The sequence below is a fragment of the Centruroides vittatus genome, unplaced genomic scaffold (assembly GCF_030686945.1).
Source record: "Centruroides vittatus isolate TY-2023 unplaced genomic scaffold, ASM3068694v2 scaffold_373, whole genome shotgun sequence".
NCBI classification, from domain to species: domain Eukaryota; kingdom Metazoa; phylum Arthropoda; class Arachnida; order Scorpiones; family Buthidae; genus Centruroides; species Centruroides vittatus.
Window position 1 is genome coordinate 905,582 of NW_027122704.1, and position 24,408 is coordinate 929,989.

The 24,408-nt window shown below is 27.0% G+C and overlaps 2 protein-coding genes across 2 annotated transcripts in view; both read left to right on the forward strand.

Annotated features, from left to right (window-relative positions):
* Positions 1-1,696: 1,696 nt before the first annotated feature.
* par-6 (partitioning defective protein 6) lies at positions 1,697-19,933 on the forward strand. Its single transcript, XM_067286581.1, has 3 exons — positions 1,697-1,851; positions 11,140-11,365; positions 18,337-19,933. The coding sequence occupies exons 1-3, from the start codon at positions 1,789-1,791 to the stop codon at positions 18,993-18,995; spliced, it is 948 nt and encodes a 315-aa protein (XP_067142682.1). The 5' UTR covers positions 1,697-1,788; the 3' UTR covers positions 18,996-19,933.
* Positions 19,934-21,001: 1,068 nt separating this feature from the next.
* LOC136988657 (ran-binding protein 9-like) overlaps positions 21,002-24,408 on the forward strand; it is a 31,887-nt gene continuing 28,480 nt past the window's right edge. Inside the window, exon 1 of the mRNA XM_067286567.1 lies at positions 21,002-21,299. Within this exon, the coding sequence (XP_067142668.1) occupies positions 21,098-21,299 (202 nt within the window). The 5' untranslated portion in view covers positions 21,002-21,097. The remainder of the gene's footprint in view (positions 21,300-24,408) is intronic.

The following is a 24,408-nucleotide window of genomic DNA, read 5'->3' on the forward strand; positions in this document are numbered from 1 at the left end:
GCAAGAACAATCATCATTATTGTGTATTGTACAGGTTACAAATAAAAATTCATGTATTTATGTTTTACAATACTGTATAATAATCACATTTATTACGAAAATTTTTACAAGATATTATTTATTGTGAAATTTTGCCGTCCCCTAAAAGTGCCGCCCGGGGCGGATCGCCCCTGCCGTCCCCACTACGCTACGCCACTGGTCGCGACATACGATATTGGGACTCCTCTTAAATATGCTGACAATTTTATGTATCTAACTATAGAATATGCGAAAAATTTTTCAATAGAATTAACTAAATGTTTTTATAAAATTAAACTAAATTATAAAAAAAAAACAAAAAAATCTTGCAGGTATCAATAGGAGCTTTAAACACAATGATCACGGATTCAGTAAGTCCGCAATACGACTAAATACTAGCGAGGTTGAGGCCGAAGTTTTCAACGTGAAAACGTGTACATCAGACGTTCAGCACCGCTTTCCTGTAAGCCTAGAAGTTTGGCAATGGCGTTTGGAATGTCGAGCATTCCACTGACTTTCCATTGTCAAACTTCTAGGCTTACAGGAAAGAGGTGCTGAACGTCTGACGTACACGTTATCGCGTTAAAAACTTCGGCCTCAACCTCGCTACTGAGATAAGGAACACATCATATCAGTATTAAGTATCCATTATAATCCCTACACAAAATTGAACTGTGTTTCTTTCAAGTGCCAGGACGTTTCGACAATCAATACCGGCGTGAGTACAGTGGCGTAGCGAGGGGAGCAAGGGAGTGTATCATTCACCGGGCGCTACTCGCAGAGGGGGGCCCAAATGGTCTCCAAGACAAACTATATGTGTTTCTGGAGGAGAGAGGAGGCGCCAATAAAGTGTCGTGCCCCGGGCGCCAGTTATGTTCGCTACGCCACTGCGTAAGAAGACCATATTTTGACGAATTTGATTTAATATAGCCATGCAGATTGTCTATGAAAAATTCTTAAAACAAGTATTTGATTCTTCTAGAGCAGTGGTCTCCAAAGTGGAGTACGCGTAATCAAGGCGGTACGCAAAGCGATAGTTGGGGGGTACGCCAAGTTTCCCTTCAAAATACTATATTATATTATATTATGTATTATATTATAGGGGATACGACTTATAATTATTTCCATTTTAGGGGTACGCGGTTAAAAAAAGTTTGGTGATCACTGCTTTTGAGCGGCAGGCAAACGCCTTTGCAGTTCTGCCATCTGCCTGAACGGGTAATAGAAGTACAAAGTACGTTTCAAGTACGTTGAGAATTTTGCGAAGTAAACTCCAATAATTATAAATATTTTCCATCAAGAGAAGTGGATTTTTTTGAAGTAAACGCGAATCACTTTCACACCATTATTCTAGAACTACATTAAATATTTGTTTCATTAATAACTCCCCTTATATAAAACTAATCGGGAGAAGGATAAATGCGAGAGTACTTAAATGATTGTTTAAGACATTCTCTTTTATTATTAGCCATTGAATTTCAAAGCAAAAAGTAGAGGATATATCAACCATCTAAAAATAGAAAATAATAATAATAAAAATAAATAAATATAATAGTTAAATGAGACACGAAAATTTTTTTATATAATTATTTTATTAATTACTATTGATAATTATTTGTAGATTTAAAATAATGAATGATGAAAAATTTCGATTGCGTAATTACAGAAATTCCAATAATTGTCTGCAGAGGGGATGACTCGAGACTATCGTGACGTCAGATGTAGTCTTGTTGCCAGATTCGTAACCATTCCAAACCAATGATTTAAGAAATGTCAAGAAATTCGAAAATTATCCAAAAGACGAATCGTAACTTAGTAGAAATCAAAAGCAAGGTTAGTTTAATGAATTTTGCTTACGTTAAAACTATTAAATTACGTCAAATAGTCCTTTTTTCTAATGTATTGTATATGATTGTGCAATTTCTATCAAATAACTTTCTCTTGAATCATTGCTATAATGATTCCTTGAATTATTATTCAAGAATTGACTAATTAACATTCATCTGTGAACAGAATTTTACTCGCGATTACTTATAAAACCCTTTCTACAGGAATTTATAAACTTTTCAATACACCTAACTGTTGACATTACAGCCACTAACCTAGAAGCCATTTACGAAACAGATTCATTCCATTTTATGTTTTCGTGCTTATTAATTGGATTTTCGTTCAACGTTATGAAAATTACACATAAAATACAATTGATTTAAGTGTAGTTTCGGTGGTGGTGTTTTGTAAACACGTGTTGAACGCAAAATCAATCAATTACAATGAAAAATGTAAGCATGTTACACCAATTCTGTGTTGATTTCAACTAATTTCTAAGTTTAATGATCAAAAAATTTCTTAAATATTTATTAAAAAGGGATTAAATTATTTATACATTAACCAGGCTGTTGCATTTTAATTCATAATTTTTAATCAGGTTGTTATTTGCTTTATATATAAAGTCATGTGTGATAAAAATTAGTAAGGAAAATATTTTGATACTAATTTGTATTTTCTTAATGTTATGTGGAATAATTTTATTTAAATATAAGAATTTTCTATTATATTTTATATTTTCTAATGTTTTTTGTAAGATATGTATTTAGTTATATCTTAGATTCACTATTAACTATAAATATCAATTTAAACTGGTTTTATAAACATAAAAAGTTATTTATTAGACCATTTATTATTTCAAATCTTTGAAAATTAAATTGAAATTATTTATTATGTAAATGAATATTTATATTATAAATATATCTATAAAAGTTGTAAAACACTTTAATAACAAACTAAAAGTTTATATAAACGAAAAAACTTTCATTAAGATTAGAATCAATAAATTTGTTTTCTAATATTTCAGAAAAAAAATTAAAAATATAGACTGATTCATTTAAAATAGATAAAAGTTTGATATAATTAGAGTATTATAATAATAAATATCACAAGTAGGCCTAATTATTTTCAGATATTCTTTTAGTATAATCGAAATATATATTTTTTCTTTTCCAGATAAGCTTTCTATTAAGAATTATATATTTGTTGTTATAAAATAATTAGATTTATAATAAATAAATAATTCAAATATAGTGTTTTTGATTAAAGCATAAATTTTTACTTTTTTTTTTTTCAAAAATATATTGATTATTTAAATATTTTAGTTTCTTTTTATGTCTGTTTACTGTCTTTTTATTTATTTTTTTTATCAGATAAACAACTTAGAGGATAATAGTTATGTTCATGTACTGTATACAAATACAGTACATGAACATAATACATAACACATCAAATACAAAATTTTTTTAATTTTGTATTTTCATTCTTTTCATTCAACAGTGAATTTAAATTTAATATTCACGTTATTATAGAAGAATATAAAATTTATTCTTATATAATAGGCTTTATTATGTTGTTGTTATTACTCGTGATAATTTAATTTTTAATTTAAATAATAATAAATACAGTTTATAATTATAATTATAATTATATAATTAGGCATATATACGTATACACACACAAATTTTAAATTTAAAATAAATATTTTATGTGTACCTTGAAAATTTTAAAAATATTTTAAAATTCAATAAAATATATCTTATAAAATTTACCCCATTAAATAAAACATTATAATAAATTTTTTATAAGTGATGGTGTTTAAAAATATTTTGTTAAATTCCTTCTAATCTACAGAGTATTATATGCATATGTGGAAGGATAATCTATTACATTTTAGTCCTTGAAATGCATTATAATTACTGTGATAAGACAGGATGATGGTAACTATCTTTATTAAACAACTCCTTTCATTTTCAGAAATTAAATGGATTATAAAATATTTTTAATTAATATATTTTTTTTTTTAAATTTAATTTGTTAATATTTTATATAATAATAATCTTCATATATATTTCTAAGCTGTCAACTTAACTTTATATTAATTTTTTACTTACAAAACATACTGTTATTAGTTGAAATAAATTAGTTTAATAAGTTAAACTGAAATTAAGAAACTATATATTAGGCAAAGGAATATTAAAGGAAATTGAATTAAAAAAGAAATTATTTTAAAAAGTATCTATTAAATTAATATAAAAAATTAATCTTGTATATATAACTGAAATGTTATCGTTATTGTTTTATTTTCCTGTTTAAAATAAACTGAAAATTTACTTAGTATGCTTTTCCTTCTTACATTTTTTATTTTACTTGTAAAGTAAACAAATATATCAGTCTATACTATACTTTCTGTTATTTAATAACTCTTTAAAAGCTGTTATTTAATAATGATGTAAAAATAGAATTTGATTTATATAGTTTTCATATTTTTAAAATAATATAGTTTCTTTTGAATTAAAATTTTTCTTTGTGTTTTTGGATTCATTAACCTTATTATTTTTAGTTTTCCTGGAATGAAATGAAATAATTTTCAGTGAGAAATACAAAATTTATATTTCAAAATGAATTGAAATTTCATAAAAATTAATTTTTTAAGATTTCGCTTAATACTAATATAAAATGTTTTTCTTTTCATTTATTAAATTATTTTGTTAAAAATATTATATAATATATAATATAAATGTAAAAAATTTTTTTTACATTTATATTTATGTAATATTTGATGTTAGAATTAAATGACTGAAAACATAATAATAATAATTAATTTGTGTTAAAAATTTATGAAGAAGTAATTTTTTTTTTTGTTAATATTATTCATAAAATAACTTATTTTAAAGTTTTATATATTCTGTGTATATTCTTAATACGATTTTTTAAGTATGTAAATATTGCTTTGAAAAAGTTTTTCTTTTTAATCATATTCTAAAGATGATTTTAGCAATTATTTAAGATTCTAAACGTGGAATAAAATATTTCTGAAATTGTAACATATTCAAATTTCTATACTTATATCCATAATACATATTAAAACAAATACTTTTTATGTATTATAACAAAAACTTATTATTTATAATTATTATATTGCAATTAATATATATATAAATTTACTATTATAAAATGACAGTTTGATTTTTCTTTTCATACTCTGATACTAGATAAGGATCCGAAATTATTAACAATATAATTTCATGAAAATAGTTGTAAGTTTTAGCTCTTAGTTTGCATGTAAAATGTTTTTCATATCTGTTAAGTTTTGTGGTTTGATTAAAATATCCATTTTGACAGACTAGACTGCTCTAATAAATAACACAAAGTTGAACAATAAATCCTGAGGAAATACTCCATGAATGAATGAAGGTTTTTTTCCCTTCAGAAGTCTAATCTCAATGATAAGATATTTAAGATTTATTTATTTTCTAATTAACCGTAATTCAGAAATCCTTTTTTATATTGGAGCTAGAAAGTAGTCATTATGCCAGCATTTTACTGAAACTTAAGAAAAATAGTTGTAATTAACTACATTCTATATATAATCAAAATTAGTACTTGAAGTATATTTAATTCTTCAACTACTAATTTTGATTATTAGTAGTTGAAGAATTAAGATTAGCATAAAGAGTACATTCATATGATAACATTTTGTATATCATACGAATGTACTCTTTATAGATTAAACAATTTTTATCAAGAGGAATTCTAGTAACCTATCATCATTTAATTATAGGATTATTTACCTTAATTTATTTTAATATATTTTTAATTTTATCCTTTAAAATTTCTTATTTTTATTTTATAATTATTAATCTATATTATCGTTTTCAAAATCTCATGTGTACTGTACATTATCTAAAAGAATTTAAAATTTAAAAAATTTATGCACGATGATTTTTTTCAACATGCTATTTTATTCTTTCAAAACTTCATTTATGCAGGAATTTTTATGCATAAAGAATAGTAAATTATTTGGTTTTAAAAATATTTGCTTTCAATTATTGTGTTGTCATGATTGTGGGTTTTAGTATGTGATACAAAGAAAAAAAAGAAAGAAAATAACATAGAGAACCGCAAGTTAATTTTCAGTATTCAACTATTCAAATTTAAAATTTTGGGAATTTGAAATTTGATGCTTAAAAAAATACTATTTTTTTTAATACAATGTTTTTATTAAAATTGGAATTTTGTCTAAATTGAAAATTTAACAGTTTATAGATATTGAAAATTCTAATATTTTATGTTAGTTTTGATGATTCTGAGAAATAAATGCTAGATTTTTTTGATATAAATTTATTTTTAATTATGATTAACAATTGAATAATGAATTTAATCAAAAATTCCAAAAATTTGGCTCACATCTCTCATAAATAGGCCAGAGTTTATTATATTTGTGTCAGCTGGTTGATGTATTGTTGCATAATATTTTGGCACTCATCATATTTGTTAATAAATAAAAAGCATGTGAAAGATTGTTTTATTTACTATTGTTTAATTTATGCTTTGCTATTTTAAATTATTGGACAATTCTTGATAATTATTAATTTTTATCTAATCTTTAAAATTCAAAGAATAATAATTTTTATATTAAAAAATCTGATTACTTTCAAAATGAAGTTATGTTAAATTTTCAGTAATTTATAATTTTAAGAATTTAAAAAAATTTTCTGAAATTTTTGCAATAAATGATCTGAAAAGTTTTATGTAAAATTGATACGTTTAGATGTGATTAAGAATGAAAAATAATAGTGTAATTATATCTATAAAATAGACACCTCTTTCCACTAATACAATCTTGTATCAATTAGGAAATAAGCCAATAGATTTCATTTATACTTATAAATAAATGAACAAATCATTAATTTAAATAATACATTAAAATACACAATGCACAAAATCAACACCAGCACTATGAAAAGAAAAAATTTACTAAAGTTTTCATTTATATGAAATAGACATCATCAGGTAAAAACATGAAAATATTATCTAGATTGCTGTGGCCTATCCAGAATTTTTAGAATATGGGTGCTACTCAAGATAGGTTTCAGAAGTTCCAAGGCACACGTCCTTTGTCATTTTTTAGAGGATATTACTCAATTACCTTAGTTGCCTTAATTTTTACATCATTTGTTTTTCATTAACTTTTTAAACTTGTTAAATGGAAGATGGAAAATGGATAATTAATAATTTTGAATTGATAATTGACTATAAATTATAGAAGTTACAGTATGATTTATTCTCAGTGTGATTCCAAAAGGAGTAATAGAAAAGGTATAAAATCATTACATTTCTTATTTTCACTTCTCATTTCTTAAAATTATCAAAATTACATTTCATATTTAATCATCTTTAATCTGTGTCACACTTTTTGTCCTGTTTTCAGGAAATCAGTTAAAATTTTTCTGCTTGTTTTTTGTTTGTATAAGATTATTTTCTGCCATTGAAGCTATATGATATGTGTTGTTATATTTATTTTAATTTTAAATGATATAAAATAACAAAAACTGATTACTTTGGTATCAAGGAGGTGCTGCAGTATCATAAGCATCTCCTCTGGATACATCCCTGGTAGATTTCAATAAATATATATATTATCCAATCTGAAAAAGCCAGTATTTTCATTTCATAGGGATAATCAAATCATTTAACTGAAAATAAAAACTTTTGATTATAAATGTAGTAATTTTAACGTTATCCAAATACTGTAAAATTGAGTTATATTTCTTGGTTTCATCATCATAATAAATATTACTCTCTAATAAAATTAGGATAAAATTTTATAAAATTTATTTATTTTCCTAATTATTTTAAATCAGCAGATGAGTCCTGCATTGCATTACAAAACATAACGATAACAAAGATTAAGTTAGATTATAGCCAATCTTACTCCTTTTCACCGAGTGCAAGAATTAGGTCTCCCCTCTTTTGAGACTAATTAGAGAATTTTTAGATATCTGCGTACCACAACTGGATAATGATAAATAAGATTCACTGCAACCTTTAACTAGTACTTAGTACCACTAAGTGACGAATAATAAACGTTTTCGTAACTCTTTCTGGGTTCTTCTTCAGGTTTAATAAATTTGAAAAATAAGCTGGATCTTCCATAATCATTCATAAAAATAAATTCAAACATAAAATCAATCATTAAGACGAAGAGTTTGAATAAAGCAAACTTATGTGCATGTGCTCTTTGTGTCAATTTTATATACAATGGAACACTAAATATCATTGAGAAGTTTTAGATGGATCTAAAAATGATTTCCTGCATAAATGCAAAAAAGGCATCTAAAATAGTACAGTAGAAGCCAAGTTTTTCCCAGTAAGCCTTAATCCTGTCTTTCTCCCCGTGGGGAATTTCAAAAAATCCCTTCTTAGTGTACGTTCTCATGATGTACCCTGTGTACCAAATTTCAACTTTCAACTTCTAAATGTTTGGGCTCTGCACTTAATATTATCAGTATCATCATTATCAACTCATCTCAATTATATTATAAGATAATTCATTTTATTAAGGTTTTTGGCTTCCAGAACGTAACAGTTTATCTGATATTATTTATTAAATAGGTGTAGTTCAGTTTTATGCTACAAATTGTGGGGTAAAATGTGAAGAATAAAAAAAAAAAAAAACAATTTTTTAAAATATATTTTTGATTAAAATAAAAAATATGTATATCCACTTTTTATTGTTTTGACTATTTCTTTTATAAATTTTTACTTAGATATAACTTTTTCTTACATATTTATTTTTCTTAATAACAAACTTTTCCACAAAGCAAAATTATGAGGCTGATTCAGTATATAAATCTCTTCATATATACTGTACATAGTTGTTTATTTAGTCATTGTCACCTGTTTTTTTCATTCTGAATTAATTTGCATTCAGACCATATGAGTAATAACAGTTTCCATAATGTTTCATTACTTTGCATTCTTATGATAATAGTAAAAAATAAATAAAAAATTTGTAAATTCATTTTGAACTGTTATAATACAGGGTGACAATAATTAACCCGTACAAGTTTTTTGTATCGTAAATTTATTAAAGAAATGAAAATTAGCAAAACAACGGCATATAACAGTGACAATACTTTACGTATTAATCAGATATTCAGCCAGTTTCAAAGTGGCCTCCTGTTGCTTTGATGCAGAGCCCCAAACGCGTTTTGAAGTTCTCAGCGATGGGCCGCACTCTTCTGGAGACAGTTTGTCTCACTCCCAGTGCAAGGATTGCTTCAGCGACTCCAAACTTTCATGGCACTTAGAACAGGCCCTGGCCTCCAAAATGGACCACACACTGTAGTCCATTGGGTTCAGATTCGACAAGTACGGTGGCCATTCCGCAGACGAGATGAAATCGGGAAAATGAGCCTTGCACACTCCTGAGTCTTCTTTGCCCTGTGTGTCGGCGCCGAGTCCTGCTGAAATGTCCATTTCACACTGCCAAAATGCTGCTGAGCCCACAGAAGTACCACAGCCTCGAGAATGTCATGGTGGTACACATCTTGATTGATTTTGGCCCCTTGATCGACGAAAACAAGGGGTGTCTTGCCGCTCGCACAAATTCCGCCCCAAACCATGACTGACATTGGATTTTGTGATGTTCGATGACGGCTGAGCGTCCAGGAGCCCCCGCGGACCAGTTCCTGTCGTTTTGATGGTTGTACGGAGAAAAGCTTCTCGTCTGTGAAGAGAATGCACTCCCATTGTCGACCTGCGGCCCGACGCTTGAGTTAACGGGATCTTTGGAGTCTCACGCACTTGTTTTCATCGGTGAGGAGCTGAACCTTTTGGAACTTGTAGGGCTTGAGTACGAGTTCCTTTTTCGCCATTAACCGCACCGATTCGCAATTGATTCTGATCTCACGAGCAATTTTTCTCATGGAGACCTTCGCATGTCAGTCAACTTGCTTTGTGATGATCTTGCGGTTCCTAGACGTGTTGACAGTGCGCTTTCTTCCACGTCCGGGACGGTCACCATTGTGGCCAAGCTCCTTGAATCGCCGAACTGCATCTGAGACTGTCATTTTTGGAACACCGAGCAGACGAACAATTTCACATTGATGCTTTCCTTGCCAGAATAGCTCCAAAATTGCACAACATTTGTTCGACACCATTAAAAAAATAAAGAACTAACCCTTATTACATCGAAAGTACATCTACACGGGCAGGAAATCATGGAGAATTAAACAATAGTATGTAAATTGGTGACAGTAAAAAAGTTCAGGTGCAGCATTGCTACAAACTTTGTACGGGTTAATTATTGTCACCTTGTAGAAATGAACTTAGATAATCTAATAATGTAATTGATGCCAGAAGAGAGAGAAAATTGATATGAAGTATAAAATTGGATATGTTAAGATACATAAAAAAACAAAAAGCAATTTATTTATTAACATTTTCATAAAAAAGAATTGAATTATTTAATTGAATATACAGTATGTTAGCTGTATTATATGCAAGCATACTGTAAATTGCCAGTATGATGGATTAGGTTCTAGAAAATTGATATATATTACCTTAAAACAAAATGCAGCCTTTTTTTTGCTGCCAGTTCATATAAAAGCATAAGAACATACACCATCATAAGTGTGCAATAGTGCTAGGCCTTCAAAAAAGATGCAAGATTAAAAATAAATAAATAAAAATACTAAAAAATGCCCTTAAGAACAAGTAAAGTACCAAAAATAATAAAAATGAATTGAATATGAAACTTGAATATAATTAAAGTAAAGCACTCTAAAGTGAAGTTCCTTAAAGTAATATGTCTACATTGTTTACAATAACTACCAAACAATACACCCTTATAATTTACATATATTCTTATGAGAATCTGAGGATGCTGTCATTAAGATGATATTAAATAGTTTATGTGTAAACTATTGTACATTCATTTTTAAAGTGGTATAAATGATATAGTAATATTTATTTATTTTTCCCCTGTGTAATATTGAAAATAGTTTAGCATTTTTTCAGAATAAATTAAACATTTATTTCGAAAATGTTAACCTTGATAAAACTTTGACTTTAAGAAAAGATTTAAAAATTTAGGTTACTTATTGAAAAATAAAAATAATCTTTCTTTAATATTTTTAATAGTTAAAATTTTTATTGATAAATTCATTATTATATAAATCATACTTTTGAATGTGAAAATTATTCTTTGTTTTAATTATTATTAAATATTTATATTATTATTACAGTATTACTTAACATAAGAATAAAACAAATATTTTAATTTTATAGTTTGATGCAGAATTCCGTCGTTTTTCATTGGAGAGGAATGATCTCACAAAGTTTGATGACTTCTGTAACTTAATAGAGAAATTTCACCACCTTTTTGACATTCCATTTACACTTTGTTATACTGATCCTGTTCATGGTGATTTGTTACCAATTAATAATGATGAAAATTTTGCTAGAGCTATTAGTTCTGCAAGACCATTAGTAAGAGTTTTGGTTCAGAGAAAAGGTATGTTTTATTAATTTAAAAAAAAAGAAAAAAATATTTTCCTAAATTAATGCATAATTTATTTTATCTAATCATTCAACTATGAAATAAATTGCTTTTAAAATTAAATTTAAAAGTATTAAAAATTTGCAAAAAATAATTTGTTATAATAATACAAATTTTTGGATTAGTAACAATATTATAAATAAATATTACAATAAATATATTTATTTTGGCTTTTTGTTGATGATAAATGTTTTATATATAACTGATTTTAAAAAAATTATGTAATTTTGAATTTATGACTTCAAAAATCTCTACCATTTGAAAGTTACAAATTCAGAATGTGATGATTAGAAATAAACAAAGTATAACAATTATGGTTATATATTTTAAACATTTTTATTAAACTCTTTCAAAATTAATCAGACTAATCTTTTTCAATTATTGTTCAACTGTTTATTACACAAAACATTAAAATTTATAATATAAACATTACAGATCTCTTAAAGCCATATTTTCTAGTCTCTGTATTAAATAAAAACATCTGTTTAGGAAATTATCATTAAGGTTAATTTTTAGTTAGTTGTTATTTGCTTCAATATCATTCTTAGTAATCTGGTCAAAGCTATCAAGAAATAAGATATGGTTAATAAACTATTTGATATTCAATTATAAAGTTATTAATATTAATGAAAGCAAAATAAATACACTTATTAGTTTGAGAGGCAACTTCCTAAGTAGATATGTAGAAAATATAAAACAGATAATGCATTACTTTTGTATCTGACTTTATTTGGATGTAAATTTAATGTAAAAACAAAAATTTTATTAGACAAAATTGTTTTATAAATAGATGAGTAACTAATTAGAATAATAATTTGATTATGCAAATGTAAAATTAGGCAAATGTAATGCATACTATTTGTTATTATTGTATCCTAAATTATACTTTCCCATTGTCTTCAAAAATTATACAGTAAAACTTGAGAGCCAGAATTACACAGAACTTTATAAACTTTTTGGCTCAAGCAGTTTTCTGTCTTAGGAAGGCTATAACAAGAAAATGGCTACTTCAAAATGTGAACATACTTTTTTTTTTACAAAGTTTCAGTTTGTACATACTGTTTGTAAGTATTGAAATAAAATTCAAAATAAAAAGAAAAGGACACAAACTCATTCATTTATTAAATAATTATCTCAAACTACTAATTTGTGATAATTTACAAAGTTTACTAAACTGTATTGGAGTGTTAGAAAATCAAGATCACATCAATAAAAGATTAATTTTATTTGTGGGATGCATTTCAGTCTTCACTTAGATCCTCTTCAGTCACTATTACATAAATACTGATACATAAAACAATTGCAAAAAACTTACATTTAACTTTAACTTGATAAATAAAAAATTACAAAACAAAAAACAAAAGGTTACAAGAATATATACTGCTAACTGTCTGTACAACTATTTGATGAGAATTGGCTACCAGTTCTCACCAAACGGAGTTACTGTTAACCAATATTACAGACTCAATACAGAGTCACATGGGAAATTGTTTATGTGAAGTCAGTAGATTACATAGAAGAATTTGTAAACAGACATCTGTACAGTTAGCAGTATAAGCCCATGTAGCCTTTAGTACAATGTTCAATGATGACTCAAAATTGAATAACCTTTAGTAATTTAGTTAAAATAGTGCAGGTTTGTTTTTTCTTTAGTACATTTTTTATGTATTAAGTTAAACTTAAATGTTAAATGTAAGTTTTTTGCAATTGTTGTAGGTGTCAGTATTTATGTAATATTGGCTGAAGAGGGTCTAGTGAAGACTGAAATGTATCCCAAGAATAAAATTATTCTTTTATTGATGTAATCTCAGTTTTCTAACACTCCTATACAGTTTGATAAGCCTCGTATATCTCCAGAAATTGGTAGTTTGAGATAATTTTTTAATTCATTAGAAGCAAGAAGCTTACAACTATATTTATTTATTCATTCATTCATATATACTATATATTTCCAACTGAAAAGAATGTTTATCAAACCCATTGTTTAAGTAAAACTTATTAATGTTGTCTCACTTTAAATGTATTTGTTCAGATTTGAGCTTCATATACTCAGTTTCTCTGCATTTGTATTAGTCATAATTAATGGTGAAATATTCAACATTTTCAGTAATATGTTCTTATTAAAACATATCAACACATTGAGAAAACAACAATCTTCCCATTATTTTAAAACAGAATTGGACTTAAGCTATATAAAATACAGAATAAATGCAAATGGAAACAAAAAAAAATATATATATATATATTTTCTGAAGTTCTGCCAAAACTGAACAATGGATTGAACTTTGCTGATTTTCCCTCCCTCTATGAATAATTTATAGCAAATTATAGTGAATAGGCAAATTCTTTTGTCATACAAGGTGCAGCAAAAGTTGAGTGTGTATTTATTCAAATCTTTCAAATTAATAGTAATAACTATAAAAATAAGAAGGTTCTACAGAGAATTTTCTATAAGTTTTATTCTAATAGATTTTGAAATTTTTCCATTCATCTTTCTACATGTTTGAACATACATAAGAAAATTATTGAAGATCATCTGCTGCTCTGTAAAAATATTGTTTTATATGTTCCTTTATCACAATTTCAGTGATATATTTTGCATAACACACTTTTTTCTCCAAGATTGACTATGAAGATTTACATAGCTCTTCATTAGATTTGAAATTTGGTGAATTTGGAAGTTAAGTATAATGTAATGTCTCACACCTACACATCTTATTAAAGTACTATTAAGATACATTATTTATTTTTCAGTGGTAATCTATATCCAGTCTTGTTGAAGTAACCAAAATTTATTCTTGAAACGCTAATAAACCCATTGATTTACTAGTAATATACCATCTGTAATATCTTAATTACTTTCATTCAACAAAAAACTAGATGAGTCTTTTCATTCATTTAATACAGCTTGATTCTCATGCCAATAGTATGGAGTAGAACCATAATGAATGAAAACTTAGTGAGTTTTTATTTATTATGGTTCTGCTCCATACCATACCATTTATTAGATAATATCTGATTTTAAAAGTTGATTTTCCTTTATTGCAAAAGAATTGGTGATTGTGATCATCAGCCATAAAAATTTTCTTACCCCTATTAGCATATTTAAATGGTAATAACTAGTTCTAATCAATCTGAATCAAATGATACAAAAATTGCCAAACTTGCAATGTTTTTTATTTGATTTTTGTTATGTTATTTAGCTGTCTTTTAGCTTACATGATTGAGGTTTAAGGAATGCATTGAAACAAAGAAATCAACCAGGACAACTGATTGGCTGCCTGCCAAATGGCAGCCACTGACTGGCTGACAGAACACGACCACCAGGAAAATTGACTGCTAGTAATTGACCTTACAACTGATTGCCAAAAAATTTTCAGTTGCCAAGTTACAGTTTTAGTGTTTTTGCACTTAACCAATTTTATACAATCCTGGAAATATTTTTTAGTCAATTACTAAATAATTTTCAATGTAGAATAAAACAATTTAATTGAAAAAGATTTTAAAATGGCATAGAAAAAGGAACTTTAAAAAATTTATTCATTTATTCGGTGACAAAATTATGTGACAGTCTACACAAATAAATTATTCAATATAATAATAGCATTGCTATAGTACTGAACAAGGCAGTGAATCCAGTAATCAGATTGTTCATATTTGTTGCACTTCTTCATTCTTTGCATTTCTTTCGTTAACATATCAAAGTTTTGTGCAGATTATTTATTGTACTGTGGTCCAAATTGTACATGTGATTGTCATTTTACTTTGCTGTGTTTAGAGACTTTCATCACTACATTGACCTTTGACAATTAACTCTAACATTCTGATCACGTGTTTGGAAGGGAGGTGAGAGTTGGTGATTAGTCTGTATTGTGAATCATTCTATATCATTGTGTTCAATTCATTTCTTTGTTTTTATACTTGTGTGTAACTAATGTAAAGTGTAATAAACTTACTTTACTTGATACTCAAGTAAAGTAAGTTTATTACACTTCACATATTCAAGTGCGATAAACAAATTTACTTAACATTTTCTTATTTAAATTTTCTGAGAAATTTAATTTATTTCATCTTTCATGAGTAAGAAATAATAATTCACTTCAATTACTAGCAAGAATCCAAATTTGTAAATAAATTTGAAAATTATCTATGATTAATATTTTGTCTTTATGTCAAAACTAATTGCATAAAGCAAATCAAGCATTATAAAATCATTCTGATTTTCCAAAGAAAAGATGAGCAAATGACACTGACACTGCAACTAAAGATTTTTGAGTGGCCAGTTGTTTCAGAAGGTCATTTACTGGCAGTCAGTTTTCCTGGTGGTCAGTAAGTCAGCAACATTGACAAGTCATGTATCAGCATGAAAAACCTATAAACAAATTACTCAATCATTTGCAATATTTTTGCCATCTCTCTTAGATTGGCTTGGTTTTTGATGAATTTATCATAGAATCTTGATGTAATTTTTAGAGTGTTGTCATTTGCCAGTCATCCATATACAAGTACTTGAAAAATTTCTAAATGTATGATATAGAAATCCTGAAGTTTGGCAATATCAGAGCATTGGCTTTTCAGTCTCTTGTAAATTAATGATGATATTTGTTTTTCTTCCTTTCTCAAAATTCAGAAATTAAACACAAACACAAACAAACAATAGATATTATACAATACAGAATTCCACAACAAATGAAATCATTTACTGTAAATTTTTAAAGTTGTGCAAAAATTTTTTCTTGTGAATATGTTTAAGTTAGTATTTAAAGTTACATAAAATCTGAATAATATTGAATTTTATTATTGTATTTATATTATTTGAAGGCTATATTAAACACAATCAAAACATTTTTTTCTAAATTGTTATATTTATTCTCTTATTTTAAATTTTATGATATATTCCATTGTAATTAAATTGAAAATACTCAAATATTTACAAGTCTGATTATATTTGTTGGTCTAACTGCTTACCTTTTAGACTAAATATATTTTATTTGATCATTTCATAATTAGTTCAGTTGTAGCCCAAATAATTCTGATTGTAGATGTTAACTAATGTTCAATTTTCTATTAGTCTATTTGAATATAAATCTTCATAATATCAAAGTGTTACTTTGATATTTTATTTTATAGTAGCGGGTGGGCCCGGCGTTGCTCGGGCAAAATTAACGATAATGAGGATTAAGATTATTACATTATAGTCAACCTTACGTGTTTTCACAGAATGCAAGAATTGGGATCCCCTGTTTCCAGACTAATTAGAGAATTTTTAGATGGGTCTAAAAATATGTTCGATTTCCCGCAAAAACGAAAAAAACTGCATCTGCGTCTTGCTCGTCACTTTCTCTTAACAATTCCATTGTTACATAACACTTCCATTGTTGATGGAAGTGTTAAGCCTTATTCCTGTCCCTCTCCCCCGTGGGGAGGAATTTTGAAAAATCCCTTCTTAGTGTGCGTTCTCGTGACATACCCTAACTGTGTACCAAATTTCAACTTTCAGCTCCTAACTGTTTGGGCTCTGTGCTGATTATTATTATTATCATCATCATCATCAACTCGTCTCGATTATATATATAGATGTAATGGTGTCTAGACGAATAATCACAAAATATCCCAGGCTCTAGATAACAGCCAATAATTTTAAATTATGCTGCATATGCTATAATCCAAAAGCTTGTTGAATGATGTAGAACATTGTAGAATCTTTTTCTGCATTTGATTTTTTGCCTCTTTCAAAGTGGTAATGAAAAAAGGTGCTTTTTAAATCTCTCTTAGGTTTAAAAGCATCTTTTTGTATAATTTTACACATTAAATAAAATATTAGGTAAAAAGTTTACCATACTCATTTTGCAAATGAAGGAATTTCAAAATGTAATATATTTCATTATTGAACATTTTAAGAGTGGATTACCATTGCAGAGTGAAAAGGAATCTGGTAAAAAAACATGAAAATTCTAACAAAAGAGCCAAGTTGGAAGAATTGAAGATGACTTTTGAAGACAGCGACAAGGTTTCAATTTGACTTTAGCCCTGGAACTGAAAATTTCCTGTACTTTGTTTCACGAGGCTTTGAATACAAAAACACATTGATAAATATTGAAAGAAGCAGGTAATTCCAGACAGAATGCACATCCAAAGATTACTGGCAAAGATGAAATGCAAAAGGTTACTTTAAAAGTTCTTCATTTTGGATGATGAATCTTACTTCACTCTCTTGCACTTGACAATTAATGATGGTGAATTTTAAACCAATGATATCTCCTCTACACCTGACAATGTAAAGTTTTCCAAGAAAAAGAAATTTGAGGGTAAAATTTTGATTTGGGTAACAGAACTTAATGAATGTTTGTGACAGCACCTGATCCCACACATTCAAAATAGTGATTCTCAAGCAGAATGTCTTCTGATCAGATTGAGTGGGTTCCCACCATGCCAAAACTGTACTGAATTATCTGCAACAAAACATCACTTTCATCAAAAAGGAAGAGAACCCAGCAGACATGCCAGAAATTAGGCCAATTGAGGATTTTTGGGCAATTCTCAAGGTAGCCAAAAAAATCGTGGAAGGCAAGAAACACAACAGTGCATAAAGTACTGTCCAGAAAGTCTTGTACAGAAACTTGTATTACACTCCACATTTGACAATGAACACTTGTTATGAAAATAAAAAAATAATATATAGCTTTTCGTCACCTTTCAAATTCCTGTTTAGTTCATAGTTTTCTTTTTCCCATTTTTCCCAAGGTAAAAACTGTCATAAAATTCTGCAGATTTTTTTCTGGATGTCGGTTATTGTGCTTTTATATGGACATTTTTATTATTACTATTTGTAAGATTTTTTTGATTAATGTGACTATTTATATGAAATTTCTTATTAATTATGTCTCAACATTTCTATACTAAAGAAAAAATTATTTTTTCAATAGGTGAGAGTTGGGAAGAAGTAAATGGATATGGAATTGCTGGAAAAAAGAAGAAATTTTTAAGTCATTATCTTTTACCTTCTGTTCCAAAAGTTCGTTCACACATTTCTATTAGTTTACCTGAAGATTTTAGACAAGTATCTTCAATCATTGATGTTGACATTGTACCTGAAACTTGTCGGCGGGTACGACTTGTGAAGCATGGATCTGACAAACCATTAGGATTTTATATTCGTGATGGGACTAGTGTAAGAGTTACTCCACATGGTTTAGAAAAAGTGCCAGGAATTTTCATTTCTCGCTTAGTACCAGGTGGACTAGCAGAAAGTACAGGTCTTCTTGCTGTTAATGATGAGGTGTTAGAAGTGAATGGAATTGAAGTGGTTGGTAAAACTTTAGATCAAGTTACGGATATGATGGTTGCCAATTCATCCAATCTTATAATTACAATTCGACCTGCTAATCAATGCAATTTTGCTTTTCCACGACGTGGATCATTCGGTCATTCTTCACAGATGTCTCACGGTTCTCAACAGTCCGCTCAATCTCTCCCGAGTGACGACGATCGGTACGACGAAGACGAAATTAGAGATCATACAGGAGCGGTATTTTCAGAAGTGGAAGGACAAAAAACTGAGGATAATACTATTGTAACACTTTAATATTGTCTTCCAATCAGCTGTAATTTGTAAGTGATATTTCCGAAATTTAAAAGACTCAAGTCCCTGAAAACAAGATCAATGGCAGTATTTACTGTTTGAAATATTTTATTTCTAATATTTCATTAAGCAATATGATAGAAAAAAAAATGCTTGAACTTTTCAGGCAGCTGTTGATAATGAAATTAATAATGTTTTATGTAATTTTTTTTTTTTGTGACTTAATTTTATTGTTTCAGCATTCCAACATTTTATTATGTAATTCTGATCAACATTTTAATGTATTTTATATAAATGTTTTATACTATATGCCGTCCATATTTGAACAACGTATTAATAAAATATTCCAAAATGGGATTTTATTTTTACATACATTTTTGAGCAAATAAGTCATAATGATAAGAGATCTGGTTAGTGAAATTAGAATGATTACAAGCAGTACAAAGTTTTAATTATGAAAAGCACCCTCTTGGTTAGTAAATGCACTAAAAGGTACTTTTGAGTTGTAATAATGGTTGTTTTTTATTGCAATAATTTTTCTTCAAAGTAATTTTTCATAACATGGGTTGTATTACCAGGGTGATTTGAACTAAAATACCTCATTCCTTAAATTGTGTAGCTATTGAATAATTAAGGTGGCTGCTAAAGTTTTGATTGCCTATTTTATCTGAAAATGAATTTAATAATAAATTACTTAAATTTTGATCATATAATTTCTTCTTTGTATGATTTAAATGTAAACAGATATAAATAAAATATTGTACTGGTGTATTGTTCAAAAACAACAAATGTATATTTTTAAAAAATATTTGCACTTGATGTTCAATTTATATTGCAGCCAATTCATTCCAATGTATTTGTAAAAATGTGATTAATAATCCGGATTGTCTACCAAAAATGTATAAACTTCTATTTTGATATTAAAATCCTTATTAGAAACATATGTTTTCTTTTATTATAATTCAATCATTTTGTAATTTGTATTGGTACCAAAAGAATATAACAGATGCACTGATATAAACAAGTAATTTATATTTTAATAAAAAAAATATATATATATATATATATATATTCAGTAATTTAAAATGTTCGTTTGGAGTTTTGAGTATGCCTATTTTTATTATGTACAGTACCATACAGTATGAAAAATTTATAAGAGGAATATAGTGAAAGAATTAATAACGTTACTGTGTTTCTCAAACAATTTCATGTAGAATAACCAAATTATAAGAATTTCCTTGCTAAAAATATAGCAAGGAAGTAAAGTTTCGTATACCTTATAAAGCAATGAAAAGATAACGAAATTTTGTAGATTTAGATTACAGTTGTATTAAAACGCTCCAAACATTTTGACATGGAAGTTAAAATATATAATCTAAAGATTTGAAACGATAGTCTATAAAATTTGCCGATAACGGACAGTTTAAATATAGGATTAATATTAAAACACTGTAACTATCATCAGTTTTATATCCTTAATAGTGCGTGAAAACAGGTTGCATATTATAACGTCAATTGGGGCAAAAAGGGGAAAATTTCCGGATAAATTTTTGTGTGGAATAAAATAAGTTTAATCGCTTCAAGTCGTACAGTTTCGATTGAACAAGCGAAGAATTTAGAAATATCATTTATTACAAAACACATTGAAAAAAACAGGACAATGCCCGTTATTAATGTACTGTATAATACTGTATTACATAATTATACAGGCTTAAAACGCACAATATTTATGTGATAATTTATGATTAAATATCACATTTTCCAGTAAGGTTTAGAAAAATATACGAAAAGAATTTTTAAACTATTAAACAATTATGACATCACATACAACTACTGTGACGAATTTTGAATAATTTTTAATAATAAGAAAAAAAATTTATAATGCAAAAAATAATTTTAATTATTTGAAATGGAAATATATTATTTTATATAAATGTTTAATTGTGATTAAATAAGAAAAAAAATAATAATAAAAAAATAAATCCGAAATGTTTTGTCACAAAGAATCTCCGTTTTGTAGGTGGCGTAATACATTCTCGATCAGCTGATGGAAGTTGAGCGTGGGAAACAAATGGGATAAAAAATTTAATTGTTTAATTCGTTACATGAATCGAAATTGCATAATGGCAAGAACCAATAGTGGGCATATAATCGAACACAAATTAGAATACAAATTGGAAGATCAAATAAAAGCTCTTTATCCAGCAGTAAACGAAGTAGAGACTCCCTTACCCAGAGGTTGGTGTACAAGAGAAAGAAGTACCCCTTTAAGTTTCACAAAAGAGAATAAAAGAGTGGAATACAAAGGTAAATGCATTTTATTTAATAAATACCTCACGTGTATTTTTATTATTACAAAAAATGTTGATAAATACATTCAATTTACTACCGATATTTGATTATTTGAATAATTTTTCTTCACGGAATTTCACCTGCTGCGATGTATTATTATTATTATAGTATTGAATATCAAAACAGCGTCATTGAGAAATTATATAATTTAATATAAATTGAAAAAGTTAGTTGCTCACTTTATTTGTAATATGCTTTTATTTTACTGTAAATTTATATTTGAACGTATTTTTTTTAAACCAACAACATTACATATTCCATTTTATTCGAATTTCCGAACGTAACATAATTCTATTTCGTCGTTTTTAGAACTGGTCTATCGAACATTTATTAAAATTTATAATTGGAGCTCTGAGGATAGGTTAATAAGCCCAAAAGTACTTATTTTTTGTATGTGTAATTTAGATATTACACATTCCTTTTGTTTAAAATATAAGACAAACATAAATGTGTATATTGTGAAATTTCTTATGTTTATTCTTTGAATATACATGCATTATTCATTTGTTTTATATCCATATATTTATTAGCAAATGTTGAAATTTATAATTTTTTTTAATAATATTTTAATAAGCAGATGCCAGCGATTCCAGATTTAGGTTTTTCTTTCTGCAATGAGTTTAATTTACGAACATTAATGGTTTATTTTTGTACAAACATATATCAGATGAAATCCGATATCATAAGCAAATATATTCTTTTCTTCCAGTTTAATCTAAATTAATTAATTAAATATTATAATTGTTAATTTTAATAAGAGATGGCACCTAACGCCTAACTCTAGTGCCAAATTTATTTCTAATCTATAATCATTTATCCAAAATTTAGCCTAATCATTTACGGCAGTTGTTGGTGTATTTGGTTTATTTTTATATATATATATATATATATTATGATGTGTGTTTTAATTGGAAAAAGTGTTCTTAGAATGAAATATTTTAATATATAAAAAGAATTATTTAAATATTACAAAGTTCAAAGTTTTATGTAAATAGTAAACAAACTATGGTATTACAAATCAAATAATGTATAAGACTATTTCTCTCTCTCTCTCTCATCTCTGCATGCCATATCAGAAATCCTGATGTTGGCAAGCACCTGGTGCAGGTTAATAAATGGTTAGTAAGGTAAGGTGCCAAGGTGTATCCTGGGGGAAGTTACAACCAGAGTGGTTCCCCGTTGCCTTCTCTGGTGCACGATGTTATGTGAGGGGAAATGCCTTTTGGGAGGTCTTGTAAGGGAAACTGGCCCCTATTCAGGTGTTACAAACGTGGAGAAAACCTGGAAAACTCCACGTTGCCAGCCTGTCCAAGTGCGGTGTGAATCCGCGACCGAACTCCCAGTGTTTAGCGACAGAACCGCTCTGCCACTGGTGGACAAATTTCTAATGATTTGAAAATACATTTGTATAACTACAGTTGAGAGATGTTTTGTTATAATAAATATTTTAAATTATTTTTTTATTATAGGACTATTATAATTATTATTGCTGTAAAAATGTTTTTAATTGCTGATCTAATGAAGGAAATCCATTGATAATTTTTTTAGCAACTAATTAATGTAAAATCTCAATAATTAACGAGTTAAATTTCTCAGAAACTATTAAAATTTAATTAATTTCATATTGAATATTTTAGATTTTATTCATTTGGGGTATATTTTTTAAAATTAATTATTGTATATTTAAATCATTATTGTCAGTATAAAAGTTAAATTGTAGGTAACAAATTTAATAACATTTGAATGAATTTTGTTTGTTTTTATTTTATTTGTTTTGTATTAAAAGTTCAGAAAATTATTTTGTATTTAACATTTGTTAAACTGGTAACTATACTTTTATGATTTAATAATAACTAAAGAAAACAAATCATTATCAAATAAGACAATTTCAAATGTGTAAGTATAGAAGATTAAAATGTAGTACTTAAGTATTTTATCTATTTAACTGTCACCTATGATAGCTTAAATGTACAATTGATTTTTAAATAGTTACAGTTTAAATTGTCACCACTTGGTTTTTTAACAGTATAAATTTATACAGAATTGTCTTGTAACCTCAGTGAAAAATTATCAGCTGACAGCAGCATATGATACAATAATACCTAATTTTATAAATTATTTTATTATTGATTTATTATTAATTTTCATGATAGGTTGTAGAAAAACACATTTAAAATTAATTTATTATTATTAAAACATTTATATTGATTACCGTCTCTCTCTCTCTCTCCTTTTTAACATTTATAAGTGTTGTATTAATTTTAAAGTAATGTTTTAAATGTAGATTTAAACTTTTTTAATTTTAATTAAAATTTGATATTTAATATTTCTTATATTTCACTGATATGATTTAGTTTTTGATCTCAACAGTTCTATTATTAACACATTTAATATTTTAATTGTACCCTTACATACTTTTTATTTATTAAAATTATTATTATATAATAATTGAGAAATTATAAGTGAAAAAATAATTTTAAGCAAATATATATTATTCAATGAGATTCTTTTTCCCTTTGTTGCAAATCAAGGACTTAATGTTTGTTCTTTAATTGAATTGTTTGCATTTCTTCCATTTGAATCAACAATATGTATTATGGGTTTTTATCAATTGCTCTATTTGTTGTTTACCATTCTATGACATAGTCTACTGTTTCTTTTGAAGTATAAGCAGTCATAAATCACAGGTCATTCATAACAATGACCTGTGATTTGTGATTGCTTATACTTTGCTGAAACAATTTTTTCTGACATTATAGGTTTTCAAAGCAAAATTTTTTTTAAATTAATGTAATTACTCAAACATTATGAAAATATTTTAAAAGTTATGGTAAAAATAATAAACAAATAAGAATTCATATAATTCTCTTATCTAATGGATAGAAGTTTTAGTGTTCTGGAAATCATTGTTAATAGTATTAATACAGGTATACCTCACCTTACATCGGTAATTGGTTCCAGGAGAGGTGACTTAAGTCAAAAAACGACTTAAGCTGAATTTACTTGTTTCTGAATTTGTCTCTGAATTTACTTGTCACTAGGCTAAATTACAAGTAACCATTCC